Genomic DNA, 17,263 nt, shown 5'->3' with positions numbered 1-17,263 from the left:
CAGGGTTTCTCCATGTTGGTCAGGCTGGTCTTGAATTCCCGACCTCTGGTGATCCGCCCACCTCGGCCTCGCAAAGTGCTGGGATTACAGGCGTGAGCCACCGCGCCCGGCTATATTCTTATTCTTAATATAACAAGACATACACGGTAGGTGCTAGACAAATGTCTGTTGGGACGGCAGAGTAAGAAGAAAAAGGCAGAGATCTGGAAAATTTGGAGTGACTTAACCCAACCACTCCTTCCTCTTATACCAAGTCTAACTCAGTCTTTGTGTCAGTCAGGACTCTTGTAAACAGCAGAAGCTAACTGGCAAATTGTTTCAAGTCCGCTGCCCCCCAACAATTATAGAGATATCGGATAGCACCGGAATCAATGCAAGGGCCAGCAAACAAGGGTCAGCAATCAGACAGGCACCCAGGGAAGCTGGGCAGCCAGCACCACACTCAAGGTTGGGCACAGGATAGCCTGTGTAGGAGACTCCCGTTCCCTCCACCCTCCGCAGTGATCCCCCTACTCTCCTCCCTCACCTGCGGCACTAGCACTGACATTTCCTCCTCCAGACACTAGAGGCCGCTGTTGGCCCCATCGCCTCCACCGTCGCCGCAGAAACGAATTCCTCAACCAGCCCTGCTTCTCCGTGACTTGCTCCAGATTCAAAGTCCCAGTTGGAGCATCCGATTGGCGGAGCTCATGTCTTCTGCCTGCCACCCTAGAGCCGAGTCAGGGAGAGCAAGCATTGGGGCTTTGTGGCAAATGGTGGCCTGCTTCCCATTAGGGCCCTTGGCGATGGGAATTCCCCAAATGTAGGCAGGAGGTTCTGATGGTGGGCGGCCAGGAAAACAGGACACTCACACCACCTTCTTCTCTTACGTCCGGCTCAAGCCCTTCTCGTTGGCGAAGTGTTTCTGGGTCCCCCAGCCTAAAGCAGTTTTCTGGACTCACATAACCATTATTGCTTGAGCCAATCACGATGCCAGCGAGGACCACAGTAACAACTAATACATACCATGTCTCATTTGACTTTCAAACAACCCTAGGCACTACCTATATTTAGTAAGAAAAAAAGAATGCTCAGAGATTTTCAAGTCTCACAGTAATGCCAGGTTGTACTGTTCCCAAAGCCTTAGGTTTCCCAGCGGGCCACACTGATGGGCTGGTATCTTATCAAGTTCAAGCTCTGCAAAGGCAGGACTTGGGCCACATTCTTTATACGGCCTGGCTGCATCTTGAACGCAGAAAAATGCTCAGCTAACGCCTGTGGATTGGCCTGGATGGGATCAAGCAGGAGACAATTCTGGAAGGTTTCCTAACCCTCCCATGAGGCCTGAAACAAGGGAGCATTTTGCAGTGGAATAGGCCTAGTCAGGATCAGTTTGGGAAGACTTGAACCTGGGGAATTCCGTTCTACTGTCCCCTTTACCTCACCTCCCCCAAATGTGTCCAAACTGTCAACAAGAGGTTTGCAGATACTCATTATTCATTCATCCCACGGGTAGTTTTGAACCCCGACAGCTGCTCTAATAGACCAGTGAGAAAAAACACAATTCCTGCCCTGTGAAATCGACATTCTAGTGGGTGAGGTGAATGGTAATAAAAATAATCAAACCAATAAATGCTAATTTGTGGCTCTAACAAGCCTGATGAAGCCACGAGATGCTGTAAAAAGCAGTTCTGACCTACTCAGGAAAGCCAGGGCAGCCTGCTGGGGGACCTGGGGCTGGAGCTGGGAGCTGAAGAATGGGGAGGAGTTAGAACTGTGGTCGAGGGAGGGAGGGAGGAGTATGAGTCCTCGAGGTGGGTGAGTAAGCATGGATCATCGCTCATGTTTAAAAGAAAGTGACAGAGGGACCTGGGGGCCGGGCGGCTTGTTTGTGGGCTGCCGCAGCCTCCGTGCGAGCAAGTCTCGCCTGGATGGAGGCGGGGCAGCAGTCTCCTAGGTCCCAGCTGGGGCTGACGTCGTCCTGGTGCGTGCCCAAAATAGCTGGCTCCGCCCTCTTCTCCCGGCAGCCCCTGCAGGCCCCCACCCCCGCAAGGGGACTGGCGGAGCGGGCCTTCTCCCGGTCTCTAGTAGTTTCCGCGCCGCTGACGCATGCCTGCGCGCACAGCTGGGCCGGGCGCGTCCTACGCGGCAGCCGCGAGCCGGGCTGCGGGTGCCAGACGGTTCCCGGCGGGGGGCAGGGGCGGGGCGCCGCAAGAGGCCGGGACTCCCGGCGGAGGAGGTGCAGCCGGGGGCCCGGGTCAGGCTGGGGGCCCTGGGTCGGACTGCTGGAGTTGGGGGGCCCCGATAGGGCTCCTGGGCCTGGGCGTCAAGATAGCTCTTGGCCCCGGCCTTCGGGGGCAGATAAGGCTGCGGGAGGGAGCCTAGTCACTGGCCGCAAGCGGAGCCTGGTGGGCTCCGCTTCCAACTGGGAGCGCCTCCCGCCACCCGGGGGGAGACTGCTGCAGCCACAGGGAGGGGCTCTTGGTTTTTTCCGCCTGACTCCTTCTCTCCTGCAGCCCCAAGGAGGCCCGCTTGACGATTGACCAGTTGCCATGGCATCCTACTACGAGATCCTAGACGTGCCGCGAAGTGCGTCTGCTGATGACATCAAGAAGGCGTAAGTGCCTCCGTGTGCAACAGAAAACCTCTCACCCTCCATCTGCCACCACCATGGGGCACTTCAGAGTGACACCTGTAGGTGTCTGAGGGAACCAGGTCCTTAGAAAGCACTGGGGTGGGGGGCTTCCTCCGAGTGACACCTGCAGGGAGGAAAGAGACCCCTGGTAGAGTACAAGGAGAACATCCAGAGAGTGAAGTAGTTAGTTCCGCTGGGAGCTGCACTGTGTTATGAGTTGTTCTCCAATGGATCTTCCCCTCCTTCTCCTCCTCTCCCCTCCCCTCCCCTTCCCCTTCCCCGTTCCCTCTTCCCTCTAGATTTGGGCATTCTCAGGCTGCAGTGCAAAGATGCCGAGGCTCTGTGAGGAGGACGGGCCGGTGTCCCTGTACTCTTTGAGGCCACATGTGCCCCAACCTTTGCAGCCCCAGTCCAGCGAGCCCTAGGGCGGGGCTAGGGATAGGCCTTCTCACCTTGGCATTGTATCCGCTTGTACATGTGGTCCCAGCACTGGTGGCAGATGAGAGAGGGTGGAACTTGATGAAAACATCATAGCAGAGGCAGCCCTAGCAGCTGGGGTGGACTGGGACACGGCGGTGAAAGGACAGCGAGCGATGGGCTAATGGGAAAATGGGTCGTTCGGTTCCTGGGTGGGAAGTGCCTGCATTTGTCCCCCAGCCCTCTCCTCTGCACCCACTTTCTGCAGGTATCGGCGCAAGGCTCTTCAGTGGCACCCAGACAAAAACCCAGATAATAAAGAATTTGCTGAGAAGAAATTTAAGGAGGTGGCGGAGGCATATGAAGTGCTGTCTGACAGTAAGGGCTCGAATCAGGCAGGACCCAGCACATCACTCCCTACTTCATGCCCCAGCTCACATTTTCTTAAAGCAATGTGTCTGCCATCCTAGTTTCCTCTGTGCCTTTTTCCAGCCTGACATTTAAGCTCCCCCTCCCACAGGGACAGCTCAGTATCTGCTCCCCAGAGTCTGGTAGGAGTGACTGGCATGAGACCTGCAAGGAGAAGGAATCAGGGCAAGTAACTCATGTGAGCTGAGCCTCCTGCATGCCAGGCTTTGGTGGGTGTCATCTCCATGAGTTCTCACAGCCGTCCTATGAGGCAGGTTCTATCACCCCCATATTACAGGCAAGGAAACTGAGGCTGAGAGAGGTGAAGTAAGTTGCTCAAGGCCATGCAGAGCTGGAATATGAATCCAGGTCGGCCTTTTTATTGATTCATTCAAAACGTAATTCACTGAATGCTGACAGTGTCCATCACTCTCTGGGTTCTGGGGAAACTGGAGGACAAGCAGGCACTGTCCTTGCCCAGAGGGGCAGGGAAGACCAACACTCACCAAGCACACACACAGACAGTTACAGCTTGTGAAGAGTATTCTAGAGGGAAGAAATGGGGCAGGTGGAGTGTTAGGGAATAACGTGCACCTGCTTTTGTTCTGGTGGTTGTAGAAGGCCTCTCTGAGGAGGTGACATTTAGGCTAAACCCCAGTGAATAATAATGTAGTAATCATTAGCTAACATTTATTGAACACTTCCTACGTGTCAGGCACTGGTAGGCAGTTTACGTGGATGGTCTCATTTGATCTGTGCTACAACCCTGTGCGTTAAGTGCTGTGATGACAGCCATTTTCCAGATGAGAAGAGGTCGGCTGTGTGAAAGGCTGAGTTGCTGCCTAAACCTGTGGCAGGGGTGCCATGGGTCCCCTGCTGTGCCTGCCTTCCCTCGCCAAGTGTCAGAGTGTCAGTCTCTGGACAATCCTTTGAGCGTCCTAGCCTGGAAGGGGAGGCCATCCCAGAGGGAGGGTGAAATGATCTGGTCTCTTTTTGCAGAGCACAAGCGGGAGATTTACGACCGCTATGGCCGGGAAGGGCTGACGGGGACAGGTAGGTGGAGTGATGAGGTCCAGGAATGGAGGTGGGGCAGGGAGGAGAGGGGCAGGGCAGATTCTTGCAGTGGAGGCTTTCTCAGACTCCTGGCCGTGCCTTAGGTGAGGTCCCCAGCTCGGCAGGATGCATGCCCTAAGCGCTCTCCTCATCCTGCCTTTCCAGGAACTGGCCCATCTCGGGCAGAAGCTGGCAGTGGTGGGCCTGGCTTCACCTTCACCTTCCGAAGCCCCGAGGAGGTTTTCCGGGAATTCTTTGGGAGTGGAGACCCTTTTGCAGAGCTCTTTGGTGAGTGGATGCCGGAAGCCTCTGAATGGCTCAACTTCCCCTTCCAGGCCTGTCCTTCCATCAGCTGGGAGACCCTGAGGTAGAAGGCTGAGAGGGGGTGGGAATGCCATGGACAGAAGATTTTGTGGAGCTGGGTCCAGTGAGAGCTGGGACAGAACCTTACATGTGCCAGAACCCCCGTGATCCAACAGTGACACTTCACAGACTCACTTTATTAAATGACAACAACAATAATACGCTGTTACACCTCTACAGTAACAGCTGTGAAAGCAAGACTCAAAGCATCTTGTTACATTATTATTACCTATAAAACAGATACTGGTAGTTTTTAATGATTGGTATGTGCCAAATATTTTACATTCCCTAATTCTCTAGTGAACCCTGAGAGGTGGGCAATTTTATCTCCATTTGCAGATGAGAAAACTAAGGCACAGCCAATAGCTCAGAGTCACATAGCACATGGCAGAGCTGGACTCCTAGCTGTGTCTGCCTGTCATCGCGTCATGATGATTTGCCTGTACTGAAAGAGCCATCTGTCCTCCATCCCTCTGCCCCCTCCTTCCTTCCTTTATTCTTTATTGTGGACAGAATTAACCAGTGAGCATCTTCGAATTCAACATTAAAAAGGAATTTAATTATAAATAAGCCCAACTAAAAAGCGGAAAAGAAAAACCCTACCCAGTTGCTTAGCATTTATACTTCGAGACTTAACAGCAGGGCTCACACACTTCTGGGGGGAAATGTCATTACCAGATGATTGCTAATCTGTTTACTTGTTACAGATGACCTGGGCCCTTTCTCAGAGCTTCAGAACCGGGGTTCTCGACACTCAGGCCCTTTCTTTACCTTCTCTTCCTCCTTCCCTGGGCACTCTGGTAAGTTCTGCCCCTTCCCACTTTTGCAAGCTCCGATTCCTGGAACCCTTGGACTGAGCTTGTTGCTTTTCCAAGCCTGTCTCCTGAGTTGGGAGCCCTGCCTCCAGCAGCCCTGCGAGGAGGCCTGGTGCCTCGGTGACCACGATAGGCAGCACAGTCTTCTTCTAACCACCTCTCCTCCTCCTCCCTTGTCCCGATGCCAGATTTCTCCTCCTCATCTTTCTCCTTCAGTCCCGGGGCTGGTGCTTTTCGCTCTGTTTCTACGTCCACTACCTTTGTCCAAGGACGCCGCATCACCACACGCAGGTAAGAGCTCCTTCTGGGACCATAGAGGTGTAAGAGGTCTGCTGGGTAGCTGTATTCGAATAGAAAGTTGGCTCTTTGAGGGCAGGGCCCAGTCTGCACTCTCTACTGCAGTGGCCAGAACTGTGACCAGCACCTGCAGGAGTCCATCACTGCTCGTTGCCTGAACTGTGCTATCTCCCACAGAATCATGGAGAACGGGCAGGAGCGGGTGGAAGTGGAGGAGGATGGGCAGCTGAAGTCAGTCACAATCAATGGTGAGGAGTGGCTCCACCACCCAGCCCCTGGCAGGAAGCCCCAGCCCCCACCTCAGCAGCCTCCTCCCCAAACTGCTCTCTGAACTCGCTTGGGGCTTGGGAGGGAGTGGCAACAGGCCAGACTGGTAGGATCAGAGATGGCAATGCTGGGAAGGGGGCGGAGGAGTCTCACGAAGCCATCGCTGTCACTGTGAGTGGGGTGCCTTACATTTGCAAAGTACTTTACTATTTTTAAAGCACTTCCAGATATACGATATCCTCTGTATTCTTCAAGCATCTGGGGGAGTACACAGGGCAGATGGTATCCACTCAGTTTTAATTTGGGGAGCCTGAGCTGCAGCATAGTTAAATGACCCTAACTTCCAAGTAGCCCAGGCTCAAGACTCTTTTCTTCCAAGTAAGGGGAAGAGCCAGGAGTCAAACTCAGGACGCATGATTCCCGGAGCAGAACTGTCTCTGCAACACCATGCTGTGCAGAACCGTCACCATAGCTCACCTTTCATGCCTGCTGACTCCGAGCACTGTGCACCAAGCCCTTTACATGGGCTGACATATTTAATCAGTGGAACAATTTGAGTATGAAGGCACTATCATTTGCATTTTCTTTTTCTTTTTTTCTTTTTTTTTTGAGACAGGGTCTTGCTTTGGTGCCCAGCCTAGCACGATTATGGCTCACTACAGCCGCGACCTCCTCGGCTCAAGCGGTCCTCCCACTTCAGCCCCCTGTGTAGCTGGGACTACAGGCGTGTACTCCCATGCCCAGCTAATTTTTAAATATTTTGTAGAGATGGGGTCTCACTATGTTGCCCAGGCTAGTCTCGAACTTTTGGGCTCAAGCGATCCTTCTACCTCAGCCTCCCAAAGTGTTGGGATTACAGTCACAAGCCACTGTGCCCAGCCATCATTCCCACTTTCTAGATGAGAAAAGGGAGGGGTAGGGATATTGAGTGACTTGCCCAAGGGTAGGAGCTCCTACCTGGTAGAGCTGAATACTTCCCTGTGCTCAAAATCACAACCCTAGGTGCCGAAATGCATGTGTGCCAATTCCAAATGAGAGACTCTTAAGTGGTCAGGGTCATTACTGTGTGAGGCAGCCTGGCAGTAATACCCCTGGCTCAGGTTGGGGCCTCATGGTGGCTGTGACTCTTGCAGGTGTCCCAGATGACCTGGCACTGGGCTTGGAGCTTAGCCGTCGTGAGCAGCAGCCGTCAGTCACTTCCAGGTCTGGGGGCACTCAGGTCCAGCAGACCCCTGCCTCGTGTCCCTTGGACAGCGACCTCTCTGAGGATGAGGACCTGCAGCTGGCCATGGCCTACAGCCTGTCAGAGATGGAGGCAGCTGGGAAGAAACCCGCAGGTGGGCGGGAGGCACAGCACCGACGGCAGGGGCGGCCCAAGGCCCAGCACCAAGATCCAGGCTTGGGGGGTACCCAGGAGGGTGCGAGGGGTGAAGCAACCAAACGCAGCCCATCCCCAGAGGAGAAGGCCTCTCGCTGCCTCATCCTCTGACCACCAGGCCCAACCTGACCTGATCCAGGTCTTGACTGGGGGTCTGGCTCACTGTGGGAAGAGCAGAGGGGAGTATCCTGAGTTGTAGGAACTGCTTTGCAACTCCATGCTCCCTCCACAAGTTTCCCTCCCAGGCCCCCCGCACCCCAGTGTGGACTTGGGATTTGCTGTGCTCAGCCCGGGACTGATAGGTCCCTGGTGAAACCCAGGGTGGGGGGTGTCAGGACAGTGGAAGGGCCCGAGGAGCCAGGTTGCATTTATTGGATGGGGAGCTCCAAGGGGCATTAGTGGTTTGGGCTGGGCCTTTTGTGCCCAGGTCCTCTGCCACCTGTGTTGCTGATGGTGTCAAGGAAGGAGGACTTGGCCTAGGGTTGTCTGAGCCGGAGCCGGCAGCTCCACTGGGGAGCAGCGCAGGCGGAGTGGAGCCTCCTGCTCTCCTGGTCCAGCTGCAGACCCCCAACCCTGGTTTCTGTGCCATGTTGTGCTCTGACCGTCTCTGTTGCTTCTCTTCTGGTGTTGCTTCTCCTCCCTCCCATTCTCTCTGCAACTCCCTGCGGGCCGCATCGCTTGCTTTCACTGCCGTCTGGCTAGGACTCCCTTCTTCCTTCCTTCCCCGAGAAGGCCTCAATGTGGCGAGGAAGATGCTGGGGCCGGTAGGGCTGTGAGGTCTTCTGGGGAGGCTAGCCGGGTGGGGCGGGAGCCTCTCAGCTGTCCAGATTCAGAACTGGAGCCCACTCCTCCTCCCTTCCTCCCATTGCCTCAGCCTGCCCTCACCCTCAGGACTAGGCAGAGGTGAGGCTGGCTCACCCTGAAGAGGTGGGATAGGACCAGGGGGAACCAGGAGGGAGGCCTAAGTGGGGACTGCACCCGTACTGCTTCCCTACCGTACATCAGGGCTCAGGGAGAGGCCATGCGGCCAGCCCAGGTCTGCATGCTGAGCCCCGTCCTCCACAGCTTGCCGCTGATGCTCTCTCCTGTCACCCCGCCCCCGCTCTCTCCCCAGATGTGTTCTGAGCTGGATGCCGGGATCCAGAATCGCTGCACAGTTCCAACAGGACAGCGCCCTCCCCCATGCGCTGGGAGGGGACCCTCCATTTCTCCCCCTCACCCATGCTGAGTGTAGAGCCGGGGCCTGGGTAGTGGGTTGGGGGCCGGGTGGGAGGCGGCAGTAGTCTTAGCCTGTGCACTCTCTTCCTTGGGTGTTTTGTGCTGGCTCCTGGGAACTACAAATCCCAGAGTGCGGTGCGCCCGGCCTCATTTCTGATAGGTCCCGCTTGGGGGAGGTGGTGCGTGGTTACTGAGCTGTGCATCTTGGGACATATAGTAGCCCAGGTCGGCTTGTCACTCGCTGTGAGATGGGGAGATTTTGTCTTTTGATTTATCCCTGGAGGACTGGCAGGGTTGTAGATGAAGGAGGAATGATCTGAGCGTTGGTTCCCCTGACACGTCTTGCTAGCCCCAGGGTTAGAGTGGGCAGGGCAGAGCCGTGCAGCACCTGGGAGAGGTTCCTTTCCTGTGGGCAGCCTGGGGTCCCAGGAACAAGCCAGGGCGAGTAGCATGTCCACCTGAGCAGAGTGTGGGCTGGCAGAGAGCTTTGAGGGCAAGGCCACCCGCAGGGGCGTGTGTGTGGCGGGGCTTGGCATGTGATGGCAGCTCCAGGCATGCCTCTGCTTGTATGGCTTTCTTTGGCCTCTGACCCTGCTGCCCATTCTTTCCAACATCACAGATGAGCCGCCTCTCCTCCTCCCTGCCTGGGGATCCCGGTGGCCAGGGAGGGGAGTGGTGGAGCCAGCCGCTGTTAACACTGAGCCTCAGAGATGAACCAAAACCAGCTGGGCTGAGCTCAGATCCAGGGGGAAATGCTGGAAGTCAATAAAACTGAGTTTTGAGAGCTCGGTGGCATGTTGTGTTCTTGTGTTCCTCCTTTCCGGGGTGGCCCAGGAGGGCCTCTAAGGGACAGTGGGTGATACTTCAGGTCTCACACCTCCCTTTATGCCCCTAGAGCTAGAGGTGCAGGCCTTGCCAGTTGAAGGCAGAAGTGCCCTCTTTGACCAGGCTGCCCTCCCCAAGTATGTTATGGAACACCAGGCAATGCTCCATTCTTTGCTTTCACCTCTTGGGGGCCCACAACCAGCTTTCTCTAGCAGCTGATGCTCCCCTTATGAGGGGCCTCACCCCCTAGTACTCCACAGCACAGCTAGGACCATACTCAGTTAAGACTTAACTGAGGCCGGGTAGGATGGCTCATGCCTATAATCTTAGGACTTTGGGAGGCTGAGGCGGGTGGATCACTTGAGGCCAGAAATTTGAGACCAGCCTGGCCAACATGGCAAAACCCCGTCTCTACTTAAAAAAAAAAAGAAAAAACAAACAAAAACAACAACAACAACAAAAAAGCCGGATGTGGTGGTGCATGCCTATATGCCTATAATCCCAGCTACTCGGCCGCTGAGGCAGGAGAATCGCTTGAACCTGGGAGGGAGAGGCTGCAGTGAGCCAAGATCAAGCCATTGCACTCCAGCCTGGGCAACAGAGTGAGACTGTCTCAAAAAAAGAAAGAAAGACTAAAAGCACAGAAAGCTGAGAACACACAGTGAAACCTTTAAACTGTACCCTTGCGAGGCCCACAGACTAAGCCCCTGGGCAGGTTTCATTGGCTCAGCCCAAGGTGTGAGCCAGTGGCACGTGGAGTGGCACGAGTCCAGCCCGCCCAGGGCCCAGGGCCCACGGAAGAAAAAGCCAGGTACCCCTTCCCTTTCGTCTCCAGCCACCGTGCTGGGGCAAGCACCTTTCTGTTGTCAGGGAGGGCCGGGTGGCTCCCCAGGCCTCTCTTCCATTCTAGGACGGGCTCTTGCTTCAGCATCAATCACCAAAGGGCCTCTACTATATTTTTCTCAAAGCGAAGAAGCAGCCTACCCTGAAAGAGGAATTTCAAACTTCCATCCTGAGTCGGGTGGAAGTTTGCAAATGGCTGTTTCATCTATGTCTGTCTAGCCATTGAGATGGCTATCACTGGTGCTGAACCTCAGCAGAGTGTGGGTGAGACAGCGGGAGGGCCTGTGGTCAGCTGGCGGGTCCCTTCACTCCTGCTCCAGGGCAGATGGTGTTTGCCCTGTTTTTATTTAAGGAGACTGAGTCTCAGCATAGGTAAGTGGCCCTAACTCCCAAGTAACCCCAGGCCTAAGGCTCTTTTTGCCTTATTTCATGTCCACCACTTCTGTCCAAGGACACCTCATGACATGCAGGTGAGTATACCTTCTGGGACCATACAGGGTGGAGGGTTCTGGGAGCTGCAGTGAGACAGTGTGTCCTTTATCCCCAGGGGAACGCCTGTCCTAGCATCTCACAGGCCCGGCCTGAACTCACTGTCAGAGTTTTGCTATAGTTTTGCCTAAGGTGTGGCAGGCACTTTGCTAATATCACCTTGTTCAGGCCTCACCTCAATCTGGCAGCAGAAAGGCACAAAGCAGCTGCCAAGAACTGAGAGGAGGCGGGGCGCGGTGGCTCCCGCCTGTAATCCCAGCACTTTGGGAGGCCGTGGCGGGCAGATTTTCTGAAGCTCAGGAGTTCCAGACCAGCCTGGGCAACATGGTGAAACCCCGTCTTTACTAAAAATACAAAAAATTAGCTGGGCGTGGTGGTGCACGCCTGTAATCCCAGCTACTCGGGCAGCTGAGGCAGGGAAATCGCTGGCGCCCAGGAGGCAGAGGCTGCAGTGAGCTGAGATCATGCCACTGCACTCCAGCCCGGGTGACAGAGCGAGACTCTGTCTCCAAAAAAAACCCCAAAACAAAAAAAGAACTGAGAGGAGAGGTAGTAGAGAGGAGGTTAGTCAGCCAGGTGCAAACTCTTAACTCTACCTTACTGTATATATATATATATACACATATTTTTATTTATTTATTTATTTATTTATTTTTTTGAGACAGAGTCTTGCTCTGTCACCCAGGCTGGAGTGCAGCGGCACACTCTCAGCTCACTGCAAACTCCACCTCCCGGGTTGAAGCGATTGCGATTCTCCTGCCTCAGCCTCCCAAGTAGTTGGGATTACAGGTGCCCGCCACCACACACGGCTATGTTTTTTGTTTTTTGTTTTTTTTGTATTTTTAGTAGAGACAGTGTTTTGCCATGTTGGCCAGGCTGGTCTCGAACTCCTGACCTTAGGTGATATGCCTGCCTCGGCCACTCAAAGTGCTGGGATTATAGGCGCGAGCCACCACGCCCAGCTAATTTTGCATTTTTAGTAGAGACGGGGTTTCTCCATGTTGGCCAGGCTGGTCTCCAACTCCTAACATTAGGTGATCTGCCTGCCTCAGCCTCCCAAAGTGCTGGGATTACAGGTGTGCGCCATTGAGCCCAGCCACCTTACAATGTTATAAGTTGTGTTATGTGTTACCACAAGCAAGTTCTGTGCCTCAGTCTTTCCATCTGTAAAATGAGACTCATCATGTAAAGCACCTTGGAGACTGCTGGCCACGTAGGAAGCCTCTTTGTAACCTAGCGTTCCCGCCTAGGAGGGCCTTACTGGCAGCTGGTGTTCTCCCGCTGTGCTCTCTGCACCTTCTGAGAGATTAGCAGGACTGGCTCCGGGATTAGGCTGGGTTTGGAGTCCAGATGCCCAGCGGACAGAAATGTGTAGGAGTCTGGGTTGCAGCTGCACAGACAACACACTAACTTTATTCACACTGGTACAAAAGTAGATTTTTCTAGAAATGTTCTCTTGCACCAGAAGGAGAGAGGTTGAGCAGCACATGGTGGGAGGGTGGTGGGAGGAGGCTGGGCGTGAGGCCAGGGAGGGCAGAGCGCCCAAGTGTGAGTCAAGGAGGCAGGCCTGGGGCTGAGAAACAAGGGGAGCCAGGTGTGGCGACCCTCCACCCTTTTCTTCCACATTGGAGCATAGAGGGACACACATGGATGTTGGGGGAGCTCCCAGAAACACAGGAGAGCCACAGGAGAGCCAGGCCAGGGAATGTGGGCAGGAGAAGGCTCTGGGTAGAATTGCTGCCCACGTCCTTTCTTCTCCTGGCTGCAGCACCCCCGTGGGATGCTCCAGGCTCTGGGATGCCCCGGGCTCTGGCATGCGTGAGGCTGGGCAGGCGTGCCCCTTCTGGCTTCCCCTTCCTGACTCTTCTAGAAGGGCTGAGCATGCCCAAGAGGTGGCCGGTGGGGCAGTGAGGAGTGGGTACACAGAGATGCGCACACAGGCAAAGACGGACAGAGGCTGGGCTGCCTGCCAAGGGGCCCCAGGGTCTCACTGGGGCAGGGCCTTGAGGATAGCATTCACCTCCTCCGCCACGGCTGTCAGGGCAAATTCAAACTGGTCCTGGGGAAGGGCAGTGGCAAGATGGTCACGGAGAGGCCTGACCTCTGCTCTGCCCTCAGAGTGGGGGATTTTCGGTGGGGGTGTGGGGCCCTGGGCAGGTCCCCTGGGAGGAGGGAAGTCCTCCTGGAGGAGGTACAGAGGCAGGTGGGAGAGGTTGGCAGCTGCTGCTTTCCCTGGGGTGGCGAGGAAGTGGGTGCTAGGGAAGGGTGGCAGCTGGGGTTGGGGCAGGAAGGCAAGGTCACCTTAGAGCGGACAAGGCCAGGCCGCTGGTCACGGACGTGCTCCAGGGTGGCAGCGATGTCAATCTCCTTCACTCCTGGAGATGGAGGCGGGAATGGGACTGCTCAGGGGGTGTCCAGAGGAGGACAGGACCCAGAAAACCTGGGGCCTCTTGGAGGCAAAGAGCTTTGGAGGGCTGGGCAGAGCCTAGAGGTTGACAACCTGCTCCTTCTGAGCTCCCAGGACCCTGTGTGCTGGGGAGCCTCTAAAAAGGGCCTGGGGGCTGTGGGCGCCATGGGGAAGCTCCCTACCTTTTGCCATGCGGTTCAGGACCATGTCGATGAGGATGTAGGTGCCGGTCCTCCCCGCACCATCACTGAAACAGGAGTTAGTGACAGGTTAAGCTTGCGATGCAGCAGAAAGGAGGAGGGACGGAGGAGGCCTGAGGCCTGGGGGAGGGGAGGACACTGGGTGACCCTTTGGGTTGGCCTGGAGAGGGAGGGAGTGAGCCGAGGATGAAGGAAAGCTCATAGCACCTGCACGCTGGGACTTGGGCCTTGAGAGGGGAGTCTGTGACTTGTGGGTGTCACTTGGGCAATAGGACAACCAAAGAGGACAGCCATGGCTCAGCCCTGAAGCGTAGGCAACAGGAGGGAACTGGATGGGCCTCTGTAGCCTTCAGCAAACTTTTTGTGTATCGGGGGCCAATGGTCAATATTTTTCAACTTTGTGGGCCACATACAGTTTGTGTCACATACTTTTCTTCTTTTTTCTTCACCCATTTAAAAATGTGAATGCCATTCTTAGGTCTTGGCCATGAAAAACAGGTGGTGTGCTGGATTTGGCCCATGCCTGGTTTGCTAGCACCAAGGGGACAGGCAGGCAATGTGCACAGGAGACGCACACAGGGAGTCGGACCAGAGAGAGGGACCTCCTCTCCACCCACCTGCAGTGCACGATGATGGGGCAGGAGCGGCCCCGGTAGCACTTGTTCACCTTCCTGCAACAAGAAATGGGTGTGAGGGCCAGTGGGCACCAGCAGAGAGGGAAAGGGAAGCCGAAACACATGGCATGGGCCTCTCTTTCTTCCTTTTCTCCCCACCTGCCAGGGGCAGAGGGGGAAGATGGTCGGAGAAAGGAGCCAGGGCTGGAGGCAAAGAACCAGAGCTGGTGTGGGTGGCACTGGACTCGCCTTGCAAGCTAGGTGCCCAAGCTATGTGCCTGGAACAACTGATTTAACCTCTTTGAGCCTCAGTTTTCTTACCTGTAAAATGGAGGATAGGAAGAATAACCTCCTTAGGGTTCTTACAATGATCACATGAGATAACCCATGTAAAGAGCTAAGTGCCAGGTCTGGCACACAATAGGTGCTCAATACATAGTAGCAACTATTAATGATAATACATCATCATATTAAGAGCCGCCTCTGCCCAAGTCCAAGGGAATAGGCTTTCTGGTGACTTCAAGGGTGTCCGTCTTGCTACATCGTTGCTTTGCCCCTCTGCCATCCTCTATGACCACCCAGGCAGTTCTCCTCCCGACTCAGGCTCCAGTGGTCCTTAACAGTTGTGACATCAGGCTGCCCTGGGCATAGCATTCCCCGGGCCAGGGGAAGACAACCCCAACCCCTCAACTCAGGACATTGTGCTACTGTCTATCTCCCTGGAGCAGTCTCACTTCAGCACAGGCATTCTGTGGCCACATTACATTCAGACTTGGGGTCCACTTGGACCTCAGACCTTTCTCTGCTGCTCCTGACCACGTCTCAGTGAGGAGTAGGGGGCTTCTCCATCTCTCAATGAACCCATCTAACCTGCCCTTGTCCTTTATGACCTTTCTGCTTTGGGAGTCACCTGCATACTCTGATATCCCTGCAAGCCAGAACTAGGGAAGATCTTCTTAGGGGTTGTCAGATTGAAGTTTGAAACTTCGCAGTCCTTCAGCTATGGGACTAGGTGACTTAGAATGGCTTTATAGGAGTCCACATGGTTTTCTAGCTCGTTGGCTGTTCTGTCAGAGGGCTGGGGTAGAAAAGTAGTCACAATAGTTGTTTTTGTTCATTTAATAATGATAATAGGCAGCATCTAGAGTTAACTGAGCCCTTGCTATGTATCAGGCACTTATGCTAGATTTTTACATACTTCATCAAATCTTGCAACAACCCTCTAAAGCAGGGGTCCCCAATCTCTGGTCCATGGACCGGTGTCAGTCTGCGGCCTGCTGGGAACCGAGGCGCATAGCAGGAGGCGAGTGGTGGGCCAGTGAGTATTACCGCTTGAGCTCCGCCTCCTGTTAGATCAGCCATTGCAGTAGATTATCACAGGAGTACGAACCCCATGGTGAACGGCACGTGTGAGGGATCTAGGTTGTGAGCTCCTTATGAGAATCTAATGCCTGATGATCTGATGATCTGAGGGGGAACAGTCTCATCCCCAAACTACCCCCTCTCCCAGCCATGGAAAAATCGTCTTCCACAAAACCGGTCCCTGGTGCCAAAAAGGTGGGGGACCTCTGCTCTAAAGCATGTGTCATCATCCTCATCTCACAGGTAGAGGCACGGAGGGAGGCCAAGGAACTTGCTCAGGGTCACTTTCTTAGGGTCTCTTTTATTAATTTGTTTTCCTTCTGGGGGGGCTTGACTGAACTGCATTTATTTTTTCTGGTTTTTTTTTTTTTTTTTTGAGAGGGAGTCTGGCTCTGTTGCCCAAGCGGGAGTGTGGTGGCACGGTCTCAGTTCACTGCAACCTCTGCCTCCCAGGTTTAAGAGATTCTCCTGCCTCAGCCTCCTGAGTAGCTAACCTGCCCTTGTCCTTTATGACCTTTCTGCTTTGGGAGTCACCTGCATACTCTGCAGGTGTATGCCACCATGCCTGGCTAATTTTTGTATTTTTAGCAGAACGGGGTTTCACCATGTTGGCCAGTCTGGTCTTGAACTCCTGACCTCAAGTGATCCACCCACCTCGGCCTCCCAAAGTGCTGGGATTACAGGCGTGAACCACCGCGCCTGGCCCCGAACTACATTTATTAAGCAACAATTTATTTGTTCTGGATGTCTAATGCCAACTGAGTTTACATAATTCCACCCTAAAGCAATCTTTTAGCTTATCTGTGCAGCTTTAAAACAGATCCATGCACTAGTTCTATCACGATTTTTTAAATGTGGAAAAAAGGAAATAGCTCTGATACCCTGGCACTGCTTCAAGATGCCTATGTCTCAGGCCTCAGGGACCCCAGTTAGAAACTGCTGTCCAGAGGTTCAGAAACTATACCCACATCCCCACCCCCAGCTCTGCTCCTCTGTCCATTACCTAGAGACATCAGACCAGCTTGACCAGGGACAGAGAACTAGGAGAAGGGTGCAGTGCGGGTGGGCCCCTGCCCTTGGTGGCAGGCTTCCCAAGTACCTGTCTGGGGCTGGGAAAGGCAGGGGACGCTGGAGGGCTGACCTGTCTTGGTGTCATTGTTGGAAAAGGGTAAGCCCCTCAGGTAGCCCCTGTCTAGTCCCCACCTGCTCCACTGAGCCCCCCCAGAATCCAGAGATCCTCCCACACTCCTTTTGACAATCTTTGCCTCTTCCCTGTCCCCCTTGCTCCCAGCTCGGGGTGGTCCCCGGGCCACATGTCCTGTCTGTCCATGCAGCAGCCACACCTGCCAATGATCACTTTTGTGACTATGCAACTGGAGTGAGAATACTAGCTGCAGATCACAAAAATGACACTGGCAGCTGTGAGGGAGAGAGAGAAAGAGGGAAGAAGGGAGGGGGAAGGACAGAGAGAGGAAAGACACGCAGGGGGAGGGAGAGGGAGAGACGGACAGAGCGGCAGAGAGAAACTGGCAGACAGGGGAAGGAGGTGGAGAAAAACAGGGGAGAGGGGCAGAGAGGGAGAAATGGAGAGAGAAGGAAAGGGTGAGGCAGAGACAGAGTGAGACAGAGATGGGGAGAAAGAAGAGGAAGAAAGAGGAAAGTAAAAAGAATGAAAGCCACATAAATAAAAAAA

At 54.5% G+C, this 17,263-nt stretch overlaps 3 protein-coding genes across 6 annotated transcripts in view; 1 reads left to right on the top strand and 2 right to left on the bottom strand.

Annotated features, from left to right (window-relative positions):
• The window catches only part of TUBA4A (tubulin, alpha 4a), a 27,607-nt gene extending 26,652 nt beyond the window's left edge, over positions 1-955 (bottom strand). The window contains exon 1 of the mRNA XM_011932211.1: positions 527-955. Within this exon, the coding sequence (XP_011787601.1) occupies positions 527-547 (21 nt within the window). The 5' untranslated portion in view covers positions 548-955. The remainder of the gene's footprint in view (positions 1-526) is intronic.
• Positions 956-2,009: 1,054 nt separating this feature from the next.
• Positions 2,010-9,617, top strand: DNAJB2 (DnaJ (Hsp40) homolog, subfamily B, member 2). 2 transcript variants are annotated; one of them, XM_011932202.1, is made up of 10 exons: positions 2,010-2,218; positions 2,496-2,596; positions 3,300-3,409; positions 4,439-4,492; positions 4,658-4,780; positions 5,563-5,655; positions 5,859-5,961; positions 6,145-6,215; positions 7,368-7,571; positions 8,727-9,617. In XM_011932202.1, exons 2-10 carry the CDS (start codon positions 2,532-2,534, stop codon positions 8,735-8,737), a joined length of 834 nt encoding a protein of 277 aa, XP_011787592.1. In that variant the 5' UTR covers positions 2,010-2,218; positions 2,496-2,531; the 3' UTR covers positions 8,738-9,617. The 2 variants fall into 2 exon arrangements, with proteins under 2 accessions (XP_011787592.1, XP_011787591.1); XM_011932201.1 differs by having other exon boundaries at positions 7,368-9,617.
• Positions 9,618-10,894: 1,277 nt separating this feature from the next.
• The window catches only part of PTPRN (protein tyrosine phosphatase, receptor type, N), a 21,418-nt gene continuing 15,049 nt past the window's right edge, over positions 10,895-17,263 (bottom strand). For 2 of the 3 annotated variants that reach the window (XM_011932199.1, XM_011932200.1), the window contains 4 exons: positions 14,212-14,265; positions 13,577-13,641; positions 13,289-13,362; positions 12,372-13,046 (listed from right to left, as the gene is read on the bottom strand). In XM_011932199.1, the coding sequence (XP_011787589.1) occupies positions 12,975-13,046; positions 13,289-13,362; positions 13,577-13,641; positions 14,212-14,265 (265 nt within the window). In that variant the 3' untranslated portion in view covers positions 12,372-12,974. Of the gene's footprint in view, positions 10,910-12,371; positions 13,047-13,288; positions 13,363-13,576; positions 13,642-14,211; positions 14,266-17,263 lie in introns of those variants that run through there. The other variant, XM_011932197.1, reaches the window with a different exon arrangement.

Source organism: Colobus angolensis, unplaced genomic scaffold (genome assembly GCF_000951035.1).
Source record: "Colobus angolensis palliatus isolate OR3802 unplaced genomic scaffold, Cang.pa_1.0 Scaffold95, whole genome shotgun sequence".
NCBI lineage: Eukaryota > Metazoa > Chordata > Mammalia > Primates > Cercopithecidae > Colobus > Colobus angolensis.
This window is presented reverse-complemented; position numbering and strand designations above follow the sequence as displayed.

Bases quoted from the DNA above. Each gene is read 5' to 3' on its own strand.
- DNAJB2 (XM_011932201.1), top strand. From the start codon at position 2,532: ATGGCATCCTACTACGAGATCCTAGACGTGCCGCGAAGTGCGTCTGCT. The intron at 3,410-4,438 runs GTAAGGGCTCGA...CTCTTTTTGCAG, and splicing joins ATATGAAGTGCTGTCTGACA to AGCACAAGCGGGAGATTTAC. The intron at 5,962-6,144 runs GTAAGAGCTCCT...TATCTCCCACAG, and splicing joins CGCCGCATCACCACACGCAG to AATCATGGAGAACGGGCAGG.